At 43.4% G+C, this 25,484-nt stretch overlaps 2 protein-coding genes across 3 annotated transcripts; one reads left to right on the forward strand and one right to left on the reverse strand.

Moving 5' to 3' along the window:
- Positions 1-1,751: 1,751 nt before the first annotated feature.
- Positions 1,752-5,377, forward strand: LOC133910457 (protein WEAK CHLOROPLAST MOVEMENT UNDER BLUE LIGHT 1-like). Its single transcript, XM_062352850.1, has 2 exons — positions 1,752-2,756; positions 3,551-5,377. The coding sequence occupies exons 1-2, from the start codon at positions 1,752-1,754 to the stop codon at positions 5,375-5,377; spliced, it is 2,832 nt and encodes a 943-aa protein (XP_062208834.1).
- A 13,405-nt stretch (positions 5,378-18,782) lies between these two features.
- Positions 18,783-22,945, reverse strand: LOC133911754 (UDP-glucuronate:xylan alpha-glucuronosyltransferase 2-like). Of its 2 annotated transcripts, none has more exons than XM_062354142.1 (3): positions 22,589-22,945; positions 21,858-22,470; positions 18,783-19,921 (listed from the first exon to the last, which is right to left on the reverse strand). In XM_062354142.1, the coding sequence occupies exons 1-3, from the start codon at positions 22,799-22,801 to the stop codon at positions 18,984-18,986; spliced, it is 1,764 nt and encodes a 587-aa protein (XP_062210126.1). In that variant the 5' UTR covers positions 22,802-22,945; the 3' UTR covers positions 18,783-18,983. The 2 variants fall into 2 exon arrangements, with proteins under 2 accessions (XP_062210126.1, XP_062210127.1); XM_062354143.1 differs by having other exon boundaries at positions 22,584-22,708.
- Between the last annotated feature and the right edge of the window lie 2,539 nt (positions 22,946-25,484).

Genomic DNA, 25,484 nt, shown 5'->3' on the forward strand with positions numbered 1-25,484 from the left:
TTACTTTCGTGGTCCAGGTGGGCATGCTGCGATGAAGACTCTACTGCAACAAACACTCTTCTCTCTTCCTGCAAAGTATCTCATTTTTATAAGGAAAACAAGACTGACAGAACATATTAATTTTGTAGCATTGAATTATTCAAAAGGGTCTAATATTCATCAAACCAGATGAAGTATTCGTTTTTGTTTCCCCGAAAGCAACGTAGAAACAATGCTTGGTTCATGGTACTGACAAATTGGTAGGAGTGTAGGACAGAGACAGAGGAGGGGTAGAAATGTCAAATGTCCCGAGAGGCGTCCCAGGCACACCTCAACATTTATTGCCAGTAAAAACTGTTCTGCTATTCTGTAATAGCCCTTTCCAACATTATTTTCTTATCCCTAAAAAATTAGTATTTTTACTACTTAACATATGAACTTCCCTATTTTTCATTTGCTAGGTATGCAGTGATTTGTTACCGTGGAAATCAAGACAATCTGTATTTACTTCCGGCTTGGCTTTTTCACAAAAATAGGGAATATTCAACTAATTTCTTGAGACATGTTAGCTTACGTAGAAAGTGCTCCTATTTTGCACATAATTTCTTTACATACATATTTGCAATGATTTGAACCAACTACGGGCACAAATCACATATGTTGTATGAAGTATAATTCATCCAACAAAATGTCAACCTTCAATAAACTGCAATAGGGGAAAACTTGAAGCCCAAAAATCTGTACAATTTCCAACTATCATGAGGTTATATGCGCATATCTGCCAATATAGCTGCTCCTATTCATAGTGGCACACAATTTCCTTAGGTATCCAGCTAGCGCAAATAACACCAATAAAAAGGAGTAAATAATGTTTAAAAAATACAGATATAACTCAAAACAAATATTAGATTATGGAACAGTTCCAAGTCTTGTCCTGTGATTATTATATGGGTATTTGTCCCCTTCCCACGTGGCTCTCCATCGCTTCAATTCATTCTGTCCTGCCTCCAGTCTTCTCCCTGCAAGAACGAGCATTAATTGCCAAAATCTCCTTTGATAAAAACATACAAGTCATCATCGAGATAAAGTACCGAGGTGCGTGTTTCTTGTGTAAGTTTTGGCTCATGCTTGTGTCTTTAGATTTTGGTTCACTTTCTGATTGATGTACTTGTCTTCTAGATACCACCCTTTCATGTGTTGTTTTCTGTTACATTGATCACCTCTCTTTTAGTTGATCTGATTATCTCGTTTCATGAGTTCAGAGTTCTCAAGTTCTTTTGTGAGTCTTGGGTTCTTGTGTTTGACCATGGAATTTGCTTACATGTAAAGATAAAAAAGATCGTGGGGGTATTCATATGTTCCCATAATTGAATACCCATTGTGGAGCCAAAATAGTTAGCTCAAAGGAGCTTTGACCTGAGAAACAATCAGGTCAATGGTTGTGGCTTATCAAGATGATTATGCACTGTGAATTAAATTTTATCAAATTCCCATCATTTCTGAATGTTCTTGTGTACATAGATGAAGACTACTCCTTTGTTAATTCGGGATCAGCATCAGTTTGATCAGTAGACTGACATATCAATATTTTCATTCATGAACCCATTTTATCAGTTTAAGCTTGTGTTCGTGCACATATCTGTTATTTCCTTTTAGTAAAATCAAAATTAACTCAAGTGTAGGCTTTGACTGTTTTGTTGTCCATCCTAATTCTCATCTTCAATGTTTCTTCTTCAGTTGATATAGAATTTGTTGAATTGCGGCTTGGAAGAATGGCAGAAAAGAATATCGAAGAGGCTGACTCATCTCAAATTGTAGCTTTATCCTCACCAAAATCTTTGCAAAGTTTGGTAAAGCCTAAGCTAATTGAAGGTACTGATGAAAATGATCATAGCAACCTTCAGAATACAGCGACTGCCAATTTTGAGGCGTCGATGCAGCAAGAACGTCCTATGAGCCTCATGTTGACTGACAACAAAAGCAATTTGCAAGTAATTTCATTTGAAGAAAAGGTTCATGTTGGTGATTCTATCATCCTTCGACCAAACGTAGAAAACAGTGAATTGCCATCTACCATTGAAGTTCCTGATGGTTTTCCATCTTCCTCTCTTGAAGCTTATGAATCAAAGGAAGCCCAAGGTGATTCTGTCACAATGAAATCGAACACAGTGAGTGCCAATTTTCAGGCATCAATGCAGCAAGAACAGTTAATGAGTCTCATATTGACTGACAACAAAAGCAATTTGCAAGAAATTTTAGTGGAACAAAAGGTCCCTGTTGGTGATACTGTCACCCTTTCACTAAAAGCGGACAATAGTGAACATCCATCCACCAATGAAGTTCCTGAAGGTTTTCCATCACCCTCTAGCGAGGCTTATGAATCAAAGGAAGCTCAAGGTGATCCTATCACAATGGAATCTTCAGAAGTAAACGTCTGTGCAGCGTCACAGTCTTTGCTTAGGTTAAGTGAAGGGGTCCAAGATGATACTTCTTGTACTGATTTTGATAAGGTTACTTGCGAAACACCACCTGCCATCCTGAAAAAGGTGAAAGAAGATAAGCCACTGGTTGTGCATAGATTGCATAAGCGCCAAATGAGCCTAGCAGACACACGACAAAAGGTGCCTGCACCTGTGAGCAGATCGAGCACCGGGAAGTACTTGAGAACAGATAAAACTATTGTTGATACTACGACCCACATTGCATCAGTAAAGGTCGCTGCCTCAAAATTTGGTGGCAGCATCAACTGGAAAACTCGCAGAACACAGCCAGCCCAGGTAACTTAGAATTCTTTCCCTTCCTTTTATTTTATTTATATGGATTGTATCTGTTACAACTCTATGAGCATGCTCTAATTTGTATCAATGACCATTGTTCAAAAAATCAGTGATCGGTAGCTGCTCAGCCAGCCGGGGAGTAGGGATTAATCGGTTAATTCCAATTGGGGATTAACTGAATTAATCGGTTGATTATTAATCGATTGGTATAAAATAAATAATAACAGTATTTATGAAATAGCACATTAATTTGTGATTAATACACATCAAAATATTTGGTTGTAGCTTTGTAGGTATAAAGGATGTGTAAACAATAAAAACTACAGAAAAATAGAAAAGAAAAAGAAACAAGAGAAAAAGGAAAGGAATTGGGTTGGCCCAGCCCACCAACCCACTAGGGTTTCAACCCTCTCCTATTACTCATACTCAGTCTCACACCGCCCATCCCTATCCGCCTCCTGAGCCCTCCACGCCGCCTCCGCCTCCTACCCAGCCGCCGCGCCTCCGCCTGCTCCCTGTCGCCGCGCCTCCTCCCTCCTCCCCACCGTCATGCCTTTGCCTGCTCCCTCAACCTCACCTCCGCCGCCCTGCTCGCTGCCCTACTGATTTTAGAGCTGATAACAGGCTAATCTACTCGTTGCCCTGCCGATCCTCGATTAATCGACTGATCAACCGATTTTTTTCATCACTGTCAATGACCAGTCGATTTTTTTATTTTCTTTTTCAAACATCGGTTTAACTTCCTTTCCTGTATGATCTCTATCTAAGATTAGCAATCTTGGTATATCCAGGAGAGTGGCCATATCGCACTTGAGCTTGATAAGATGAAGAACGAAATTTCAGAATGTAAATGTCAAGCAGAAGCTGTAGAGGCTGCAAAGTTGTCAGTATTCAATGAGCTTGAGAGAACAAGGAAGCTTATTGAGGAGCTGGAACATGTCCTGGCGAGGCAACAAGCTGAAGAGGTGGATGCCAAGGAGGACTTGGAGTTGTTTCAATTTATTTTAAAAGATATGGATGAGGGAGCTACCAGTGATGATAATGTTGTGGTAAAGGAGAAATTGGAGATTATCCAAGAATGGCACGGAGCATTGGTGGCCAAACTGAAGTTTGTGGAGGATGAGTCAAGGAAAGTACAAGAAGATTATGAATCTTTATTGATCGAACGGGATATTTTCATTAGAAAAGCTCGGGCAGCCTTCATATTGTTCAAAGAGGCTGAGAGACAAGTTGAGGATCTCACTGTACAGCTCAAACAACTGAAGGGCGTGTTGGATTTGGCTCATGCCTCATGCCATGATGCTGAAGAACGCAAGAAAGGCACGTCCATGGTGCAAGATGAGGATTGCTTTACATGGGATAAGGATCTTAGGCAAGCAGAAGCGGAGTTGAATCAATTCAACAAGAAGTTTTCTTCTTTTGAACAACTGAAATCAAAGCTTGATACAGCATCCAGCTTGTTGCTCAATCTCAAGAATGAGCTGGCCACTTGTATGGAGGCAAACCTAATTGAGAAAGCACGAGAACAAGAAAGTGAAACTCATAAATCCATGCAAGAAGAAAACATTTTATCGAGAATTGAGCTCGAGGAGCACAAGAGAAGCATAGCTGAGATGAGAGATGAAGTATGTGCTCTGAAAGTTACTGTTGCATCGCTCAAATCAGAGTTGAACAAAGAGAAAGCAACACTTGCCACCATGCAGCAGAAGGAAGCGATGGCATCCATAACTATTTCCTCTCTCAAGCTGGAGATTAAACTGTCACAGCAGGAACTTGAAGCAGTTGAGGCCAAGGAGAAGGAGCGTCGAGATAGAATGGTTGGGTTGCCCAAGGTTCTGCAAGATGCAGCCCAGGAAGCTGACAAGGCTAAGTCTATTGCTACCAAGGCACAGGAGAAACTAAGAAAGACCAAGGAAGAAGTGGAGCAAGCGAAGGCTAGTCTGAGCACTATGGAATTCAGGCTTGAGGCAGTTCTGAGGGAGACAGAAGCAGCGAAAGAGTCCGAGAGTTTGGCACGTAATGCTCTTAGAGGATTGGAGGACACCAATGCTGCAGTAAACATCGAACAGCAAAGCTCTCCTGAGATGATCACGCTTGACTTAGATGAGTACACATCTCTGATTGAGAAGTCCCATCGGGCAGAAGAGCTTGTGCACGAGAGGACAGCTGCTGCAATTGCACAAGTTGAGGCGGCCAAGGCGTCCGAGTCATGCACCTTATCAGGACTGAACGAAATCTCCATGGCCTTGGAAGAACAAAAGCAGGTATTGCTCGCTGCCACAGAGCAGGCCGACAGAGCCACCGAAGGCAAGCTGGCTATGGAGCAAGAACTGAGGAAATGGAGAGAGGAAAATGGTAAGCGCCGCAAGGCTGGTGAAGCTTCAAAATCGGAAACCAAACCTTCAAACGCCGTGGAGATCATCGTCAAGTGCAGTGGAGACACGAAGTGCGCAAGCAAAGAAGACAGTTGTGCCTTGGTTCATCCGCTGTCGGACGTGTCCGGGAGGAGCAGCCCTAACGACTTGGCCTTGCATGCGAAGACGACGAAAGTAAAGAAGGTGTCGTTCTTCCTGCGCATCATCACGTTCCTGGGCAGGAGGAGGCATAAAGCTGCGAAATAACAAAATGTGCATTCCTTTTTGGTGATGTGTTAGTAACGTGAGCGAGGTGTGTAAATTTACAGTAAGGTGGCGTACTGCAGATCTTCCAAGATGTTTCGCTCTTGTGCTGTGAATTTTTTTTCGTTTTTTTATGGTGGTGCGAGGGGGAAATTTGAAAAGTTGTAATTTATTCGATGACGTGTTGTTGTGTTGTATGTAACTATGTAGTGAAATTGCGGGTGTATTTTGTTTGCTGGACAAGATGCTTCTGTAAAACAATTGGATCTGGTTTCTGCTGCTGACATTTTGAACAGCACGATGCATAGTTTGTTTGCTCTCTCTGTTTTTTTAAGGGAGACAGTAAGGGATGCCCCTACTGTTAGGAAAAAAAATTATGAATATAAAGGAGTCATCAGAAGAGAGAGTTCCTGTACAACAGAAGTAGCCAAAGCTCAGGAGGAAGCAAAGAAGAAACTATACAAGGCCATCCAGCCAAGTGGAGACCGAGGTGTTTAGATCACTATTCATTCTATTCTGATGTAAAGAAAGGTTATGTATGAACCAAGCTTTCCAATTGCTAAAGTCAGGTGTAGTTCTCTGGAAGATCTTCAAATTTCTCTGCTTCTAAATTTTCCAGGCCGCGATTGTGAAGACTTCCATGAAGGAGTGTCGAAAGATGTTTCTCATTTCTTGTATCATGTTAAAAAAAAATCGATGGAGTGATTCCAGTTAACGCCAATGTAGGTCCGACATCTCACTGAATAGACACTGAAAAACTGATGATAGGTAGTCTCTTCCACATCTTGATTGCATAGGACACATATGTAATCATTACCCTCAATTCTGAAGTGCTTTCTTCTGACAAAATTTGTGGAATTGAGCCTATCTCTCAAGTTTGTTTGCTGTCTTGTGCACAAGTTTGTTTCAGTCTCTTGGAGACATCTCGTGATACTGTGGACAGTGCATGATGCTTCTGACCAGGTTTCGATGGCACCATACGACGCCTCCTCTGCCACACTCTAAATTTCTGATTTTGGGTTATGACTATTTTAAAATAATAAAATATTTAAAAAAAAATTGAAAGTTTTTCTAATTTTTATATAGTTTAAAAAGAATTTGTTTTGTGTGATGAAAAATGTATTTATAAAATATTAGAATAGGTTAAGAAATTTCAATGTTGGATAAATCATTGTTCCATTTTTCCAATATTATCCAAAATTTCTATATCAATTTCTTTTATTTTATATCTTATTACCATTTCTCCAAAGCTCTAAATTTTTATATCATTATTTCACCCTAATTCCTTCCCATACCAAAGATGGTCTAAGCTGTCCTGTCCCTCCGTCCATCTCCAGATTAAGAGGAGGACATGAACAACGCCGTTCACCTTTTTGACTCTATGGCTGCTCATTGGAGCTCCCAAAACCGATAAATTTAAGGTGTACCAGCTGTTTATTTGCCAATAATAAATATGTTGTTGTTCTCATTCAATCCCCTCATCAATTCCCTCTTTATTTTCCTCAATTCAAGGTCATAACCGACGCTTCAATTGTCTCTAATGGTTATTACTCCAGCTGCCAGTTACTCCTTATCGCTCAGCGTTATCTTCTCACATAGTTTCGGAGTTTAATACTGGCTCAAATGCAAATCTTGACAATAACAAAGTTGTATGCCTCGTCGAGAGCTTCCATTTGCACATAAGGAAGTCCGCATTTGGATAATGGATCTAGGAGTTATTGCCCAAAAGATCATTGTTGCGCAGATAAGGCTGAATTCGAATAGTTTATCTTGTGATGCATTTTTGGAAATCAAAATAGCATTTTCAGAAGTTCCAATAAATACCAAAGTTGTAGTCTTTTCGAGTACTACAAGATAGAGTCAAACAAAGTCCAATTTAGAGTCCAGACGGTGAAGATACCATCCTCGAACCTGAGCTGTTCATTTTGTCTTCCACCTGTTCATTTCGTCTTCCAACTCCGGTCGTTTCCTCTCCCCACTTCGTGGCCAGGCTCCCCTAGCTCTATAAATAGGTCCAGCATGCCTCCCCTGCCCTTTCTCATTCCCCCAAATCCTATCCACCGTTGCTGCCCTGCCTAGGCACCGTTCATTGTCACGGATAGCCATGTCATCATCAGTTGGCATCCACGTTCCTGGCGATACATCCAGCCAAATACCTTGATCTTTTGCCAAAATGTGCCCCAAGTTGTTCCCCACCATGTTCCAAGATAGTTTGTCCAGAGGAGGACATATGACACCGGGATCTATGTTGTCGTCTACGCTGCTCTACATCTACTCCCGTCCAGGGCACGAACCAAAAAATCCATCGGCGTTCCTGATGATTCAGGGAAGATCCAGCCGTGCCACCCATGTCATGGTGTGTCCCATCATCTCTTATATGCAAACATAGGAGGGTTCACTCGTATCGGCAGCAATGCAATGGAAACACGAGCCAAACCTCCAATGCCATGTTTGTCGCCGATGCTGCCGTTCAGCACCCCGACGACCACCTCCCCGACCATCGCAGCAAGGTGAGGACCACCCCTTCCCCATATCCTTTCCCCTGTGTTATTGTCCCATGTGATCCCTAGGCAAACCCTCATCCCCTCAGATCTATCGTCACGCTGCCATGGTCTTCGCCGTCGCGGATAGGCGCGCCATCGCTAATGGCATCGGTGTTCCCTGGACGGCAGAGCTCGGATCGCCATACCCTTTGATAAGCATGTGTCCCTAGATGTTCCCCATGCCCTCACCAACCAGATCAGCTATTTGAGCCCTGAAGCCACTGGGATCGCGATCGGTGTTGCTGTTGCCCCTGTCTGGATAAGTTATGCACATGCATTGCGGGTTTAGTCCATGTTTCCTGTTGATCTAGCGACCCTATGGGTGCACCGACTACGTCATGGAGTGTCCCATAGAGTCTTCTACGTGACCCCAGGAGCTCTTCACCTGTTGTGTAGCGACACAACCGAAACATGGTTGCTAATCGAAGCATGCCACAACCATCACCCTTCCCATCTCCGCTGTTTGATCTCATTTTTAGGTAAATTTTTATCCAAAACTCTGCCCTAGCATTGTGTTCTCAAGAAATATGAACGTTTATATTCAGTTAGTTTCTCAAAGTTCTCAGCCAATCTACGAGAACACGCGCATCTTCTTTGCTATGTCTGTGTGCGGTCACCATCGAAGATGGTAACGTTCATCTCTGTTTTGACCGCTACCTTGAAACTTCTCTGACAAGACCAACCATAAAACCGAGCTTGTCTTCTTGCGTTTTACACCCGTGCTCTCCTTGATTTGTTGAAACACCATTGCTGCCCAACATCAACATCGGTGATTGCCATTGTTGTCGCCATCTAATCGTACACTTCGTCGCCTTCAACTCGTCGGTGTGCGTGTCCTTCTGTACCTCAGGTCAAACTGAGCTCTCCACAAGTTCATGGCTGCGCGATGACCCCGTCTGCGCCATCTCCATCAACCCCATGCCTTTTCCCCACTGGCGATGCCGAGAGCCCACCGTCGGCCGACTCCTTCACGCTGAACTCCCCTGCTCTGCTCTCTAATCTCTCTCTTGGTAAGAATCCCAAACAACCCCTCTAGCGATCCCTTATTTGTATCTTTACTTTCCTATTTAGGATATTTACACGTTAAACCTTGCTATAGTTAATTCTGTTCTAGCCCTTATGATTCAAATAGAATTCATCTTTTCAAATCTTGTTCAACAAATTTCATTCAAATCCAAACAGCACTCCTTGGTTCATCTAATCTCATGACCTATCCAACCATAAAGTTTTTATGATATGTTATCTCTGTTTAGTGTATTGTTTCTTAGTTGTTTTGTGCTCTCTCTTTTGTCGGTAGATCTTGTGAGCAGAATATGGTGTTTCTAGAGATTTGATGAGCTACAAAGTTGAGACTTCGAGATATGCCAGAACCGAGTTTACGAAGATCATGAGCAGCATCCAGGCAAGTGTCCTTGAACATCTTGCACCTACTCTAGGATTTTAAGTTAGTTGTTTATCCTTCATATATGCTTGTCTAAATTAGAATCCTATGATTAGGGTTTATTAGTATTTGTATCATCTTCCTTGTCGCCATTGATGAGTCCTTAGGTTAAAGGGTAGATATGCTAGTCACCGTCTGGTCGGGTTATAATTTGAACATGAATAATGTCTATTGCACCATGAACCAGGAATGATAATTTTGTAGCAACATGATATAGGGATCCTAATAAGATGGTTGGTTTGAGGATGATGCAAGAAGACGCATGTGTTGTGCTGCGCGATGGGAATGTGTCTGTTCCTATGTGGAGTCCTAAGGACTGGTTCTTGAAGCATGTAACCAAGCTAAATTGTAACCATCCATAGGGCCTATATGGGTAACGTCTAACCAATTAATTAGCCACCCCTCTGATTCTGTGGGCACTATTGAACGGTTGAGTGGCACAAGATAGCCTTCTGCAGTGATAGAATCACTATTAACGGTGAAATATCAGTGGGTGCTTACGGGTCAGCGGGAGCTTTGTAAAGGTCTTGTAGTGATCTCTTGGCGACACACCATAGGAATTGTGTAAGTGCTTGGCCGGCACAGTAATATGGAGACTGTCACCTAGTAATACGGGTGATGAAATCATAACCCGTGGGGAAAGATGAGCAACCTTTGCAAAGTATAAAACTGATCGATCAACCGTGCTCACGGTCAAGAGCAGCTTGGACTTCTTCTTGATTAATTGGGATCAGGGTTCTAGTATGAATGATCGAGTAGCCAAGTAATGGGATTACCTGGTGATTTATGGTAGCCCAAATATGGAATATCTAGTGAGTTTGGTAGTCAGATAGAATCCGATGAGTTGTTTCTCTTGTTTAAGTTGTGTCTTCATACTTAGTAAATAGGATGTCTAATTCTTGGAGTTATAGGTTAAGGTTGATTAGTGCAGTAAATCAGTGTCTAACTTTTTCTTGACTTAAGTCTCATGTCATATTTTTCTACACTTGCAGAATATGATATGTACTCATGCTTGCTTTTTCTAATAATAAATGCTACTCAGTTAGAGAAGACTACAAGGAGTTCAAGAAAGCTAAAGACCGTTGACTGAAGATAGAGCATTCCATGTCATATTACCCCCAGTCGATTGCTTGTGGTGTACCCAGAAGATCCATAGGAGTTCTCTTCTGTTCTTCCGCCGCTGTCTTGTAGGCTCTGGTATTTATTTCAATAAAATTACTTTATTCAATATAGAACTATATATCACTTATAATATCACCGCATGCATAATAAAATTGATCCTAACATACATGTTAAATACACCTAATTATTCTTTTTAAAAACTGTATGTGTCATATTTTTGTACAAGAAATTTTCTGTATTTAATAGAGGTAATGCTCCAACTCACTTTCTCAGCTAGGTCTGTCCTGAGCACATCGTGTCCAGTACCATACAATGGCCGTCTGCCTGTATTGCAAGCTATCAGTCTCGCACTGTCGAGGTTGGCCAATATTTAATATGTTTACTCAAGTGTCTCATTCCATTTGTAGACCTGACACCTAATTCATGACAGCATATATTACACTTAGCAAATCTTACTTGTTCCCTGTTAATTTCTTTAAAGACATCTCCAAAATGTTTTCACACCTATGACCATCCACCTGAGTTCTCGGTGTCTTGATCTATGAATAGAAATATGAAATTATTTTGTTGAAGTGGGCAAGTGGCTTTGTTGTTCACTGGGAGGGAGTTTGGGATGGTGGCTCCATGCATGGTTCGTGCCTATTTATAGGCCAAGATGAGAGATTGAGAGATGAGTGGCAGGTCCTGATCATTTTCGACAAAAAATAAAAATTATGAAAAATAAAAAAAATCAGAAATAATAGGGACGCATAATTCATTCTAAAAAATGAGCTTTATTGATAGATTGCCTCATTAAAAATCTTTCTAGCAAAGGAAAAAAGAGTACAACCTAGCTTAGAAAATTAGAAATTACACATTATCATCAACATTTAGATACAAATTTTTGAATGAAGCTTCAAGTTCAGTGTTCTCTGCAGTGTGTTGCATTCGTGCTTCAGCTTGTTCGTAGTCTTTTACTATGAAGAGTATTTTCACTATTTCACTTGACAGACTTGTTTTCTCTCTTCGATTATCCTTTCAGTAGGACTGAAGGTAACATTAGAAAAAACTGTAGATATGGGAACCGTTAATAAATCTCGTGCTAACAGTGAAAATATTAGATAATTCATCTTATACTCATGCCACAATTGAAGTATGTTGAAATTTTCTTGTTCATGATTGATAATGTCATTGTTGATGAAGGAAGTTAGCTCCCTCTGGATGTTGGAATTCCAGCGCTCGTAGATGATTGTGACGAAGAGTCTGAACTTCTTGATGAAGAACCTCCACCTAATATTTTTTTCCTATGTTTTCATCTTCTTACTTATTGTGGGTGCTAGTGGAGGTCGTTGCAGGCGAACTCCGTCATATTTTGTTTCATATTTAATATAAACTTTGAGTAACTTAGAATAAATATTAGTATAATAATTAGAATATTATGGCTAAGAGCATCACTAGAATTGAGAGAAACCTACAAAAACCTACAAATTTAGCTCTATGATCTAAAATAAACGCAAAGGTGTACAACAAAAGAATTTTTTCTAATACTTTAAGAATTTAGATTTCATAGGAACTACACAATCTCTTAGAGGATTGTCATTTTCATAATTATTTAAATGAGTAGCAATTTTAACAATACTATGCACTACTAAATAAGATATTAGATAATAAACTCCTGATAAACTCACGGTTGAATCATAAAAAAATCAAGAAACTCTAATATCCATTTGGTAATATACCAATGCGCTTCGGTGAGTAAAGTGTGACCCCCATGCTAATAATAATGTGTATTAATAAACACACCAAATGTGTTCTTATATGGTATAATATTTTTTAACATCAAGAAAGTAGAGTTCCATCTTATCGGTATATCCACAGTAAACTTACGTGAATGCACACCAATCGCAACACAATATTACTTTTTTTGCTGCTATTCGTTGGTTAGAGCACATAAAATATTGCAGTACGAAAATTATCTAGGTATTGTGATAACCTATTTAAATTGGATTTTACTATAAGATTGATAATATGACAAACACAACGTTGACGTAAGAATATCTATTGCTCTAGACAACAGAGTTCACAAAAGTTTTAACATGTGTACTAAACAACGGAGTAAGAATATCAATTGCTCTAGAGTTTACATCGACATTATCTAAAGTGATAGAAAATATTTTATTTGTGAGACCAAAGTCTTCAACTACTTGAGATATTTTTTTCAGCAATATTTTTACCAGCATGCATGTTGTCAATCAACCGAAAATCTATTATTCTCTTTTCAGTTCTCATTCATTATTAACAAAATAAGCAAACATACTAAGATAATCCTCTCTACCTCTACCTGCCCATATGTTTGAGGTCAAAGTAATTTGAGAAACCAAGTTGAAATATGTCTTGGTTTATATGTGACGAATGATTGACAAGTGCATTGATTTGGTTTAAGAATTTTTGGATTGTATGAGCATGTATATGTACTAATTATGATCATGACTAACTAAAGTTGTAGAGAAAATGGAGTTGATGTGTTTATTTTCGAGTCCAGGAAAATTGTACACACCGGATGATCCGGCGTTGTGGAAAATGAACGCGCCATATGGTCCGGCGTTCAGATGGTGTACACACCGGAGCATTTCAATTCAGAAGAAAAAGCTAAAGTGCACACCGGATAGTCCAACGATGGGCACTGTGAATGCTAGAGCATTTCTTATAGAGAGGTTGAAAATCAGCTTTAGTGGACTTACATGCACTGGATGGTCTGGTGATGAAAGATGTGAACGTCGAAAAATACACCAGAACATTTATTGTAGAGAGATTGCAAAATGGTTTTCTAGTGGAAATGAGCATGACAGATGGTCTGGCGATGAGAAATTGTGTACGTCAGACTATTTCTTGTAGAGAGGATTCAAGACGACCAATCTAGGGAGTTGAACACGCCGGATGGTTCGGCGCTAAGGAGTTGTGGTCCGGCGTTCAAGATTTTTTCTGGGATTTATCTTAAGCTGAGGATATTGATTTGGAAATAATTAGAGATGGTTTGGAGATATGAGTTTGCTTGTCTTGTGTTGTGCAGGTGATAGATGTAATTTGACAGCTAACGATGGGATGATCGGGGCTAAGCGGGGTGCTTGCTGCTGGACGATTGAGGAGGCTGAACGAAGTCAAGGGTGATCCTATTTATGCAAATAGAGGTCAGGCAAAGCATCGAAGGAAGGATGAAGATGGCATGTTGGCAAAGTCAAACGAAAGGGATACCGACGCAAGTGACAAAGTGGCCCGGATGGATCGGGAGCGAGAGAGACTTGCCGATAGTCAAGATCGCAAGACAGATTACACGCGTCGATATCGGGATACTTGCATAGGGTCAGAGCTAGCGACAATGAGTCACGCTTTAAGAAGCGTGTAAGGTGGTTTCGTGGTTTTACTTTAAAACCGTGGAATGATGGAGTGCATGTGGAAACATCGTGAAGCTAGTATCAAGGCAAAGCTAAGTTATGAATGCGTCATGACTATCCGATGGATAGAGAAAATTTTAGACGAAACTACCCCAAGTGGTAGGTGAGAGTGCATTGTTAGGGAAGAGTAATTTAGGGACAGGATTGCTTAAGAGTTAAGCAAGCCCCTTTGGCCTATAAATAGAGGAGTATGACTGGTGGTTGAGGAAGTAGCCTTAGAGAGTTTTTTTTATAGACTTTTGATAGTTTTTCACTTGTGTTGTGTGGAGAGGGAGAGATGGGTGATTAGCCTATATTTAGGTGAGAGATTTTGTGAGAGAAATACTTTGTAATATGCCAAAAGAGGGTGTTCCTCTTAGCTTAATGAAGAGAGTGTTTTTGCATGTGCTTGAGTTAATCTTCTTCTAGTCTCTTGCTTTTGGCTCTCGTGTTTTGGTATAAGTTTTTGTTGTTTTCTTGTTGATTTCCGTTTTTCTTGAGAGCTGCTCCTTTTGGGTCATGTAAAAGGTGTTCTTCTTATTGCTAGAGGGTTAATATTCTTATATGAATTGGTCTTAAATCATCTCAACCATCTGGATCCATCAACTGGAAAAATCTCTTTTTTTGGTGATTAATTCTCTTGTGTTTAGAAGCTTTTCTTCTAATTGACTGCTTTTCTTGCGTTATGAATTTAGATATGGTCTTAAATGGAACCTAGAGTTCTCATCCATCAAAAAGGAACATTAGTTTTGGAAGTTTTGTAATCTGTTCTTATATCTCTTGCTTCTGCATGTGTTTTTGAGGTGCGTTAGGTTAAAGAATAGGAGAAGATCATTAATATTGTAAGAAATTTGTTTCGGCACCTATTCACCCCCTCTAGTCGCCATTCTCGGTCCTACACAACTAAAAATGTATATATTTGCAATATTTATTTAAGCTTGCTACGACACGTATTGTAGTACTTTACCATATTCATACTACTTGTCCATCTAGAAACATACGTGAATCTAGGATTATGAGCTTGATTAATGTAATCTTCAAATGTAGCAGACGTACTGATGTTGAGTGGTAGGTCCACTCTTGCATTGAAGCGGCATGGCTATTTTCAAGCATTGATGAAATCATACTCTCAATGACGAACATAGTTAACGGGGTGTACTATAGCATCGTTTGCTTCACGACTGCTCCATTTCACCTGAGGGCTTTGCAGATAATTCATTGTTGCAAATATAACACTTAGCATACCAGATATTTACCTTGCCTTACTCTTTGTAGATCTTTTTGGAGTCTTACCAAACTTCAGAAGTAGTGGCTCTTGATCTTTTAGAGCCGGTGCTTGCTGACGTTTATGCACTTGTAGAGCCTGACGATGTAGGTGTTGCTAGGGAGTCATCGTTGGGTCTGTAACTTGTAGCACCGCTATCAAAGGAGTCGTAGTCCCCTTTGAGTCCTAGAAGAAAAAAATCAGGATTGATGGACGTATTATCATGATCACGACCACTGACGTCCATGCTTAATGTCGAATGACACTAAAAAAATCAAATATTCAAAGTCAAAAATAATCAAATAACAAACAAAGAATAGAAGAAACAAGAAAAACAACGATTCAAAAAATTACCAAGATTTCTTCAAGACAGTAGGATGAGGGTGTTAGAATTTCTCAGATTTTTGACAATAATTCAAACTAATTTTGCCAAATTATTGTAAATTCTTAGGAACTTTGAGACAAGAATGAGAGGAGGAAACAAGAAAGTAAATGTTGTTACTGGTACGGAATGTAAGGGCATGGTGGTTCTCTATTTATAGCTAAAAATTGGCGGCTTTTACAAAAAAAATCAATTTTTTAATCTAAACGGTCACAAAATGGCTACAAAATTCAAAATAAACAGGTTAAATGGGTCGACTGATGATCATTCAACTTGTTCACCGGTCGTGCCTCCACGTGCCCAGTCGGTCCACTCACACCGACCGTGCCCACCGGGCCGACCCCACACACACGGCTCTTAGCGGGCCGACCGGCCCGAGCGGGACCACTACAGTGCCATGCCTAACGAACCGACCGTGCCTGGACAGGCCCAAGCATGTCAGGCTATGCCCATGTCATGCCCATACCAGCCCTACTAAGTCGGGTCGTGTCGTGCCGTGTGCTCGGCCCAGGCATGACTTGTGGCATCATACCATGCATAGATCGTACCTACAGTGATGGGGCTTAGACCGGCCTAGTATGCACGACCTATTTAGGCAGCATTAAGTAAGTTATTGTGCACTTTAAAATTGTTGACATTCATTATTTGTGTATTTTATATTTAATTTTATTTATATTTTGGCACTTACTTTGATTATGTTGTTATTAATTATTAAAATTACATACATAAAAAAAACATACTCGTTACAATCTCTTTATTTTTAGTGATTATAGCGAATATAGTCCTTTTAGACATATACTAGATACGCCGTAGGATGAAGCGAGGACGTTAAATATTGTGGCATAGTATGAATGCAATGCTTTTTAAGGACTTATTTGTAAAAATTATTTTCGAAAATGGCTAAAAACCCCACCATGGACGTGCTCACATGTCACACCGCTGACACGTACAGTACAGCGCCGCACCGCTGACTCCGCGAGCCTCCGCGTGAAAGCTGGCTTTGCACAGCGTGGTACGCGCAGCCCTCACGAGTCACGACGCCGGTCTTTGTAGGCTTGGGTGCTTTCCTGTCGACACCAGAAGCAGTTTTCTAACGTTCCAGTTGCAAATATTTTTTTTTTAAAAAAAAGGCAGGAGAGCGCTGCCTATGAATTAAGGAGAAAGAAGAATAGAGGTTTGATACAGAGTCTTAAGAAAACAGAAAAAAAAATCAGTTGCAAACAAATGATATATCAAACCGAGCCCAAATTGACTCAGAGACGAAAAGGTAAAGGAAAAGGAAAAGCAGCCCAAACGCTGCTCGCACTGAACGGTCAGCCTGCGACCGGATACTTTGTTCCATATGGGCCCAGCAGTGTATCCCAGGCCGAATTATAGCCTTATCTACCTACACGACATGAACAGCTTACATCATATGATGAGATTTCTCATTATTCAATCGATCCGAGTTTTGCGTACTCCTCCCATCTCTTATGTATATATGAACAGAAGAGATAAAAATTACAAGGTAAAGACTTCGTTCCAAATGTGCATGCATTTGCTCACACACCTGCACGTGTATCTATCTGATCCATCTCGTTACATATATATAATCTCCTCCTCATCACATAGACTCATCATTTCTCTCTGCAAAAGACATCGACTCATCCTCTCCCTCATCAATCCCTCCCCCCCCCCCTCTGTGCAACAAATTAAAGAGTATGAGGACTCACTGGCCATCCCCCCGGCGTGGAATAGCTGGATCCGGCCACCCTTGCGGTGCGGTGCTACCTAAGCTCTTCATGTGCTCTCTCTCCCCCCAATAGATCCAAGCGCATGGGAGCTCGCGGCCACCCCCATCCAGTTTGCTGGATCTCGCTACTCTCATGCCTCTGTGCTACTTCGATGCTTTCACCGTCTCGCGCGCACCCTCGACTCGCTCTCTCTCTCTCCCCCCCCCCCCCCCAACAGATCCAGACTCATGGGGGCTCGTCGGCCGTCCCCCCGCATCCAATTCGCTAAATCCGACTGCTTTCGTGCCTCAGTGCTGCCTCGGCACTTCCACCGTCTCGCGCGTGCACCCCTAGGTGACCCCGCCATCACTTTCGTGCGAGCGCCCGGGAGGCAGGAGGTGGCTGCAGCCCTATCCGTAGCGATTTGCCCGTTGCCCATAGTGGACACAGAGAGATAGCTGGTGTCCGCCTTCACAGCCTCAGTGGTGCCAACTGCGGAGGAGGTAGCCCTTGTCATCCCAGCGACCGTGGTCTACGAGATCCTGACATGAGAGCTGGAGGTCATGGATCAGGCGGCCACCTCCTCGTCCACAGCGGCCACGCTCCTTCGCCCATGCCTTGACCCTAGCATGTGACCTCACGACGCGATGACCTGATTCTCGTACACCGGTGCAGCTACATATTAGATCACCGAATTGCTTTTTTGCTTGCAGAGATGCAACAAATTGCTTATAATTTTCGATCGATTTGCCTTTTACATTTGTACGAAATTTTCCTATACAATGCTTCAAATATGGCGAGTAAATACATTGAATTGCTTTTCAATTTTGTTCTACAGTTCGATTACTAGTGGCTAGGGCGCATTAGGAGGCACCCTAAGAGGAAGCTCAGTTGTTGTTGCAGCATACACGACGAGTGTTCCTATAGATCATAGAGCTTCAACAACATCATCATTTTGTGGTGTGTAAGTGGTCTACATGGTCCCACGTGTATCTTGGTGATGCAGATCGACCTAGGCTTTGATGGTGCCTATTTGGAGCAGCAACCTCATCCTTGGTCACGAGTTCACTAGACTTGCTTATCGATTGAAACAAATTTGCACTTGAATTTGCTTCGTGGGCAGAAATAAATTTGCTTTATGGTTTTATATGAATTCGCTTTTGTAAATTGGAATAATTCGGCTCTTTTTTTGTTTGGATTTGCTTGTAAAATAAACAAATTTACTTTTGAGTTTTTATATGAATTTTCTCTCTGAGTTAGCATGTATTTTGCCTATAAATTAGAATAATTTTGCTCTCTGAATATGTATGGATATGCTTGTAAATTAGAAAAAACTTGCTTTCAGAGTTGGTACTGATTTGTTTATAAATTTATTCAAATTTGTTCTTTGTGTCTTATAGATTTTACTTTTGTAAATTGTGGCAATTTGCTCTATGAAATTATAGGGAAATAGAAATGGTAACACGTTGTAAAATTGATGGAGGCATAAGAGAGGGAAGGGAGCTAGGGAACGCGCGATACCTGATCTAGGTAGTTTGTCTAATAAGAAACATAAATAATTAAGTATAGTTTTCTAATTAAAGATGTGCAGATAGATGAGCATTAGCATACACATGCTTTAGCCTGGTCCGAATTACAAATCAAAATGTGACGAGCTCGATCTCAGCTGCTGCCTAGCTCTCACGCTCATCTACGTAGCACGGCGCACGAGCTTATTTACCAGGCCAGTGATCGATCAGTCCCACTTCCTGGGGTCGGTGATGTTGATCTTCCAGTGGTGGTCGGCGAACCCGATGTCCTCGGCGACGTGCCTGTCCCAGGCGATCTCGACCTTCCTCCGCTCCGACAACCGGCAGGGCCCCCGCATGAGCTCCCCCATCTGGTCGTACACCTGCCACCACCGCGCGTGCGCCTCGTCGCTGGCGTACACCCGCTGGTCCGCCACGTTCCAGTTGCAGTCGTAGTCCCGGTAGCACGTCCAGGGCTTCATCCCCAGGTAGTGGATCGACGACACCTCCGCCGGGTCCGCCCGGAACAGCCGCTCCTTGAGCGCGCGCTCCCCCGTCGTGTTGGCCCAGAAGTTCTTGAGGTAGTTGACGCGCCGCGGCAGGCGGTGCCACCACACGAACACCTCGTTCAGGAACCCCTGGTCGCCGCCGTTGTACGACCGGATCGTGCGCCGGTTCCGGATGAGCGCGTCGAACGTGCACGCCGACGGCTCGATCACCATGACCCCCGAGTTGAACAGGGACCCGTCGTTGCCCACCGCCGTCAGCTGCGGGAACCGGAACAGCGCGTCCAGGTTGCGGAGCACCAGGATGTCGGCGTCCATGAACACCACGCGGTCGTACTCCGACAGCTGCCACAGCCGGAACTTGCTGTAGTTGTACTCGTTGTACGTGCCCCGCGCCGCGCGCGGGTTGCGGATGCGCTTGATCTTGCGCGGGCTCCACCCGGCCGCCGACAGCGCGCGCAGGGCCGCCTTCGACACCGTGTGGTCGTGGAGGAGGATCAGGTCCCGCGTGGACCCCGCGCGCCGGATGCTCTGCGCCAGCACGATCGCGCCGCACAGGTACGTGTCCGACGAGTGCAGCACCGTCGCGTACGCCTCGCGCCGCGGCCGCCCGCCGCCGCCGGCCGTCAGGTCCGACACGTTGAACACCTCGTGGATCCCTGCGTATGTCATCGTACGTCAGTTAGTTCCGAAAGCTAGCGGGGGAAGACTCAAGTGTTCGCCAAGTCAAACCCACAGATGTCGAATTAAAAAGTAACCATGCACGAAAAAATAAACTTTGCCAGATGTTGCGTACAGTACGGTTGGTCATCCACCTCACCTGGTAGAATGCAGTCGCACGAATTATTATCTCCGTTTTCATTTACTATTAACTAATAATTTACTGTAGCAATTTTAGCAGTACGTTTTTAATAGAAAATTACGAATACTTATAAATATACAATATTAAAAAAGTATATTACATGATGAATCTACTGATACAAAAAATACAAGTTCAAATTTACTAGTAAATTATTGGTGATAAAATAAACGGAAATCGGAGATAGTATTATTTGGTGCGAGCGTGCAGGTGCAGCTCACCAACCGAATCTAGTTTAACCAGTCGTGTCGACGTATTAATTTGCCATGCCTTCATAGTGCTCGATCCATCGATCAGATGGATGGAAGTGAAATACTTCCCAGCATGTTAGGTGAAGGGTCCCCAGTCTCCAGCATTATTTCTTTTTTTCTCAGGCTAGCTTAATTCATTTTATTGCTTAAGATACTACCAGTACTTGTTGTCTGTCTGTCTGTGTACTGTGAGTTCGTACGCATGTATCTGCTGTTCATCCTCTTGTCAGATTCTTCCAGAAGCTGAAATTGGCCATGACAGTATATATATTGGAAGGTACACCTACATCTATCTGCTTCTTGCAAGGACAGGTTCGATCTGGCTGACTGGCTCTCGTTTTTGATAGCATTGACAGTGATAGATCCATGACTACAAGAAGTTCCATTTTGGTGCGACGCTATTGTGCTGAGGCTACTAGCCACCTTTTGGCTATAATCTAACCCGTTCCAATTTAATTTCGAAAGCAACGGTGGCAAATTTTATTTGTTGGTTATGAAAAATAGCTGTTGATATCATCACCATGAGCATACATGAACAGTGTATGTTAATCATCGACCTGTATTATCGATAGATGATGAGGTAGTACGAGGCTTCGGTTCGAAGATTTCTTTCTAGCCTCAGTCGTCGCCTAGCTCGACCTATCGATCAGATTCGTCAGGTAGTTGAGAATAAATGGGGACTACTGATTAGCATTTTTCTACTAAAGGAGAGCTGAGTGATGATGAGAATCCATGCATTATCAACTCGATCGTGGCCTTTTCCAACATTTCCCGACAAGATTCCCCATTTTCTTCTAGATGCCTTGCCATACACAAGCAATAGTTTTTGTCTGTTATTTACTATGAAAAATTAACCAAGCATTATAAACCTGTTTAATTTCATCAGTAAATATTTTGGTGAAATTTTAAAGTAACACTACTCTACACAAATTTGTTCTTGTATTGCACGTAGATTATCTTTGGGAAAATTTTCGGTGCAACAAACTATACAGTGCAAAGATACGAACATTGATTCACATCCGTCCTTCCAAGATAGCTCTTTTTCCCACCATACCACCAAGATCATTTTGCAAACAAAAATAAAATAAAATGTGTGCCCTTATTAGAGATCAATGCAGATCAGGTGGGAAGAAGTTTGTATTCCAATTAGGATTAAACGGACGATAATCAATATTTGCACAGAATAATTTGTTTGCGCCTAGCATTTCCCCATTATATTGTTGTGTCGGTCTTCTTTTATTAATTTGCAGGTGCACCATGTACAGGTCAGAAAATAATAGACCGGGTCTCTCGTTCATATCTATCTTGGTTGGTACTACTGCTGCTGCCTGGCATGTTAGTATCGGAAAAACTAGATGCTTGATTTTGACTTGCATGTGGTGCAAAAAATTGTAAGCACGAAGCAGAGAGATCGAGACCGAACCGAACGCGCATGCACGGAGGCCGGAACAAGCAAATCGGTGATGAGCTCACGCATGCACGTACCTCCTGATCCCCAGAGCGGCAGCGCGAGGTTGCACGATCCGACGGGCAGCCGGAGCTTCTCCTCCAGGCGCGGCACGTCCACCCTGTACATCCACCACTCCCCCTCCCTCCCCACCGCCTCGTCGCACCGGAACAGGTCCATCATGGGCTCGCACTCGCTCCGCAGCACCACGCGCACGACCCCGCCACTGCCGATGCGCCGGCCCTTCCGCGCCGCCATCTGCGCCGCCACCAGGTGCACCTGCAGCCTGAACACGTCGCGGTTCCACCCGTCCCTCGCGGTGCGGTTGCACGGCAGGGACGCCACCACCACGTCCACGTCGCCGTACAGGGAGAAGTCCGGCATCGGGAGCTCCGGGCAGGACGGACCCTCGTCGTCCTCCTCCTCGTCGATCCACTCCGGGAACAGGTCCGACCATTGGAACACGTCGGACACGCGCTCGAAGTCCACGCGCACCGCGTCGCCCTCCACGCCCAGCGCCAGAAGCTCGTCGTGGCCGATGTTGACAAGGCCCATCCGCAGCCGACCGCGGAGCTCATCGAACATGACCGGCGCGCGCCCCGCGTTCACGGTCCGCTCAGCCGCCACCTTGTTCGCCGGCACGCCTCCCAGCTGCATGCACACGTACGGACGAGCGCAGCTTGTCGTCAGCTCATCAAGCGGGACTATACCAAGTCTTACCGACGCGGCAGGAGCAAGAACGCCACACGTACCGGTGGGCTCACCTTACCTTCCGTGGGAGCTGGGCCGACGGGCAGGCGTCGCGGAAGGTGCAGCGGACGAGGGACGTGGCGCCGCGGTCGAGGAGGTAAGAGTACTTGGGGTGGAGGAGGAGCGCCATGTAGGCGAAGAGGAAGAAGGCGAGGAAGGCCGCGTTGAGCTTGACGATGACCGAGGCCCGCACCGGAGACTTGACCGCCTCCCCGGCGGTGGTCACCCCCATGCCACGCACTACGTACAGTGACCACCGATCACTAGCCGGCGTATACACAATACACCCCGTGCGCGGCGGCGTTGATCGATCGAGCTGGCTAAGCCGAGGCGCGTTGCATGCGAGGGATATATAGGAGTGGCGTGGAGACGGATCGAGTTAACTTGAGGTGTGAGTGCGCGGGAAGGCTGTAAGGCCGGCCGATCAGCGGTGGTTGGAGGTGGGGGTGGCTGTAACGAACGCAAGGGCCACGTGTCACGGTTCATTCGGCCCCAAAGACTAGCTACCACTTGTCACTTCAGTCCCAGCAGTCCAGCTACCTTAGTTTCACGAACTAGTTGCAAGAGTTCTCTTTAATTTATGACGTACTTCGTGATGTGCAGTTACGGTCATGATTTTTCACCATCTAGCTAAGTACTGTTTGTGACTAATAAGTACTACCCTTCTATGATGACAAGCTTTCACCTAGCTTAATTGCCCGTGCATGATTAATCGAGTGCTTTTCGTACGATCGCTACTCTACTAACTAAATTAAGGATGATGCTATACTTTAGATGCCTTAAAGTGGACTAAATCTCTGACAACAAACATAGTTTGTCCGACTTTAGGGTGCATCTTCTTTCTCTTCCTCTGAACTGGATGCACTGTGCTTCGACTTGCACACTAACGCGAGACTCCCTCACCCCGCCAGCCTCCCCGCCACTCGTCGACCTCTCTCTAATAAGCTAGACAGTCGACAAATTCCCGTTAGAAATCCGCCGGATCTCTAACCACCCCACCTTCACTGTGTTTACACTGTCGCTTACAATGCAAAATCAGACGTTGAACTCTAAGAAACGTGCTAATTAAATTAAACTTCCTCATATGGTCAAGAGCGCAAGAGTGATTAGGAGGACTAGTTATCAACCTGTGCATCTGCATGGGCTAGCAATTCCCTATCAGAAGTGCTTCAAGTACTTGTTTACAGGTTCTTAGTCAATACTACACTATTAGTTGGCACTGTATAATGATCAAGTTGTAACCACAGTTAATACTGGATAATGTACAGGTGATTTCATTTTGTTCGATTGAAATTTCAGAATTACTAGACAGAGGAACCGAGGCAATGGAACAAGTGCTAGCAGTTGGCCACGAGTACAAATTGCTACTGCGCGGCTCCAGCTACGACATGTACCTCAGTACATGTTGTTGATGGCGGACTACAAACTACTCCCATTGTTTATGGTTCAAGTGGTACACGAAGTAGGAGCACTTCGACCATCAAGTCTGCAGCTCTGCACCGACCCTACATCAATCGCCAAGTTAGCTGTGGCTTTACCTGCATGCTTTATGATTCAGAAAGAAAAAAATACTGTGGCTTTACCTGCATGCTTTATGACCTTGTTCAGAGGAATTTTGGTTTGCCTCATTATTTTTTGCTGCTATTGTTTTTTTAATAATGAAAAAGAGTGTCCAGCTTCTGCACCATGTGATGCACACAGCTTGTTATTGTTTTGTTGCTATTGTTAGCTTTAGCGATTCATTATATTGCTAAATCATTATGGTCGAAATGTAGCTAGCTGCAACTGCAAGTAGTATGACATGCCCTTCGTACCTTGTGGTGGAGCTATTCCAGATTTCCAATTTCTATCGGTAAGCTTCACGCATAAGTACTCCAATAAAATACTGTAACCCAAGACAATTAACCACCATTCTGCATATATAATTTGCTTCAGGCCGGTCACAGCCACATATTCAGGCATTCCATATGATCTGTTTGTTGGGGTTGGTGCATCCTCCAGAGAAGCCATATCTCAATTCGATTGCACCCGTGTCCTGTGATTTGGGTGCTGTTCTTGACAGGAACTCTTCAGCTGCGATATGATCGCTGTTGCCGGGTGTCCCTGTTGGCACTTGTACACCAAGGTACGGATTGGTTGCCCGAGCTCGATCAGGAAGGACCAGCGGCAAGGACACCTGCACTTCCTCTTCCCCGTCCTTCCGCGTAACCCTGATCGAGTCGGTGCAGTCTCGGGCGTTCGTCCCTGTCTGAAGAACGCCTCGGATTAAATGGTACCAGCATGACCTCCAAAACTAAGGAAATGAAAAGGAGGGACCTGACAGTGACCGCTGTGCTACTATTAGTACTTCACACTGTGCATCCGAGAATGAACAAAAAGCAACTGATTTTAACATCTTAATTGTCTTCGATGTGCATGCCTGCAACTGAAGATCGAATCTATGTCTAGCCGGCCACATGTAAACATTGTAGTTAAGGCGAAAATTCACTGGTCCTCAAGTGCTCCATCTCAAATGAATGCTCATATATCCTAGCTGATCCCATCCATCCAGCTATGTTCTGCATGGAACGTTTCATCTCACGGACCAACCTGAGTTTATCCCTTGGCCTTAAAGGATCCGGATAAGCTGGATCCCATCTGCACGTAATCTACAAGCATAGGCAGACTGTTGTTGATTCGATTTGATTTTGTGATGATGGTGTTCAGTCTCTTGTGCCGTCGTCTCTGCAGCAAAAGCTTAAAGGAAATATATTATCCTGATGAATTTCTTGTTCTGATCCCGGTGCAATGAATGAGCAATGGCTGGAGAAGTGCGTTAAACACAAAACCGAATTAAAATTATGTTTAGTTTTAAAATTGCGGGTTCAAATCGCATCTGATACGAAGCTCCCATCCATGCTACAGGTGAATTGAAT

Source organism: Phragmites australis, chromosome 3 (genome assembly GCF_958298935.1).
Source record: "Phragmites australis chromosome 3, lpPhrAust1.1, whole genome shotgun sequence".
In the NCBI taxonomy this organism is placed as follows: domain Eukaryota; kingdom Viridiplantae; phylum Streptophyta; class Magnoliopsida; order Poales; family Poaceae; genus Phragmites; species Phragmites australis.